This window comes from Sinocyclocheilus grahami, unplaced genomic scaffold (genome assembly GCF_001515645.1).
Source record: "Sinocyclocheilus grahami isolate Dianchi unplaced genomic scaffold, SAMN03320097.WGS_v1.1 scaffold27757.1, whole genome shotgun sequence".
Classification (NCBI taxonomy): domain Eukaryota; kingdom Metazoa; phylum Chordata; class Actinopteri; order Cypriniformes; family Cyprinidae; genus Sinocyclocheilus; species Sinocyclocheilus grahami.
The window spans coordinates 1-793 of record NW_015520453.1 but is presented as its reverse complement, the minus strand read 5'-3'; the positions used below and the strand labels follow the sequence as shown (position 1 = coordinate 793).

Here is a 793-nt window from a genome sequence, read left to right as displayed (position 1 = left end):
TATATATATATATATATATATATATATATATATATAGAATTTATATTATATTTCTGTTTAATTTACTTTATTTTAGTTAGTTGCCAGAGCAATACTTCTCATGTTCATTTAGTTTACCTTGAAGTACTAAAATAACTAAAAGTGGCTATTTTAAATTTTTTTCACTAATAATTAAATAATTAATTAAATGAAAATTGATATTTCAAATATTAATTAAAACTATAGTAGTATATCAATAACACGGGTCAAGATTTGTACAATATGTCTTGAATTAGGTTTATTTTTATTGCACCTTCTGGTGATTTTTTTTTGTTTTTATTTTAATCATACATATAACAACACTTAGAGATGTTTCTAGCAGTCTAGTCAGTCAAATTTCTTGTTTCAAGAATGTTTCGATCGCTTTCGGCTTTATGAAGTTACAGTCCTAAGAAGTTTAACATACCATAAAAACATGAATATCTAAAAAGCGCAGTTGAAAGAGAAAAGAGTCGTACGGTGCTCATCAGCTCCTTCCTCATATCTTCAGCACATCGCGCTTTGCTCTGAATGTGCACCGTCTTACTGGCCGGCGTTCTCTCGCTGGATATCGTAGGCGTCCGTCCAGGAGCCAGAAACTGATTGGCTAGAGACTTCTCTGCTGGAGACGGCTAGAAACAAACAAAGCGTTTCTACTAACAATCATAGAACCGTGACTCATTTGACTGTCATTGAGCATGTGGTGACTATAACGACTGACCAGTTTGTCTGCCTCTAAGAGACCCTTGAGGAAGTCCACCTTGCGGTTATAATC

At 33.3% G+C, this 793-nt stretch overlaps 1 protein-coding gene across 1 annotated transcript in view; it reads right to left on the bottom strand.

The window, feature by feature from the left end:
- Positions 1-790, bottom strand: part of LOC107580236 (vesicle transport protein USE1-like) — a gene marked incomplete at its 5' end in the record, with an annotated part of 2,569 nt that extends 1,779 nt beyond the window's left edge. Inside the window, 3 exons of the mRNA XM_016265967.1 lie at positions 259-292; positions 424-650; positions 740-790. Of these exons, the coding sequence (XP_016121453.1) occupies positions 259-292; positions 424-650; positions 740-790 (312 nt within the window). The remainder of the gene's footprint in view (positions 1-258; positions 293-423; positions 651-739) is intronic.
- Between the last annotated feature and the right edge of the window lie 3 nt (positions 791-793).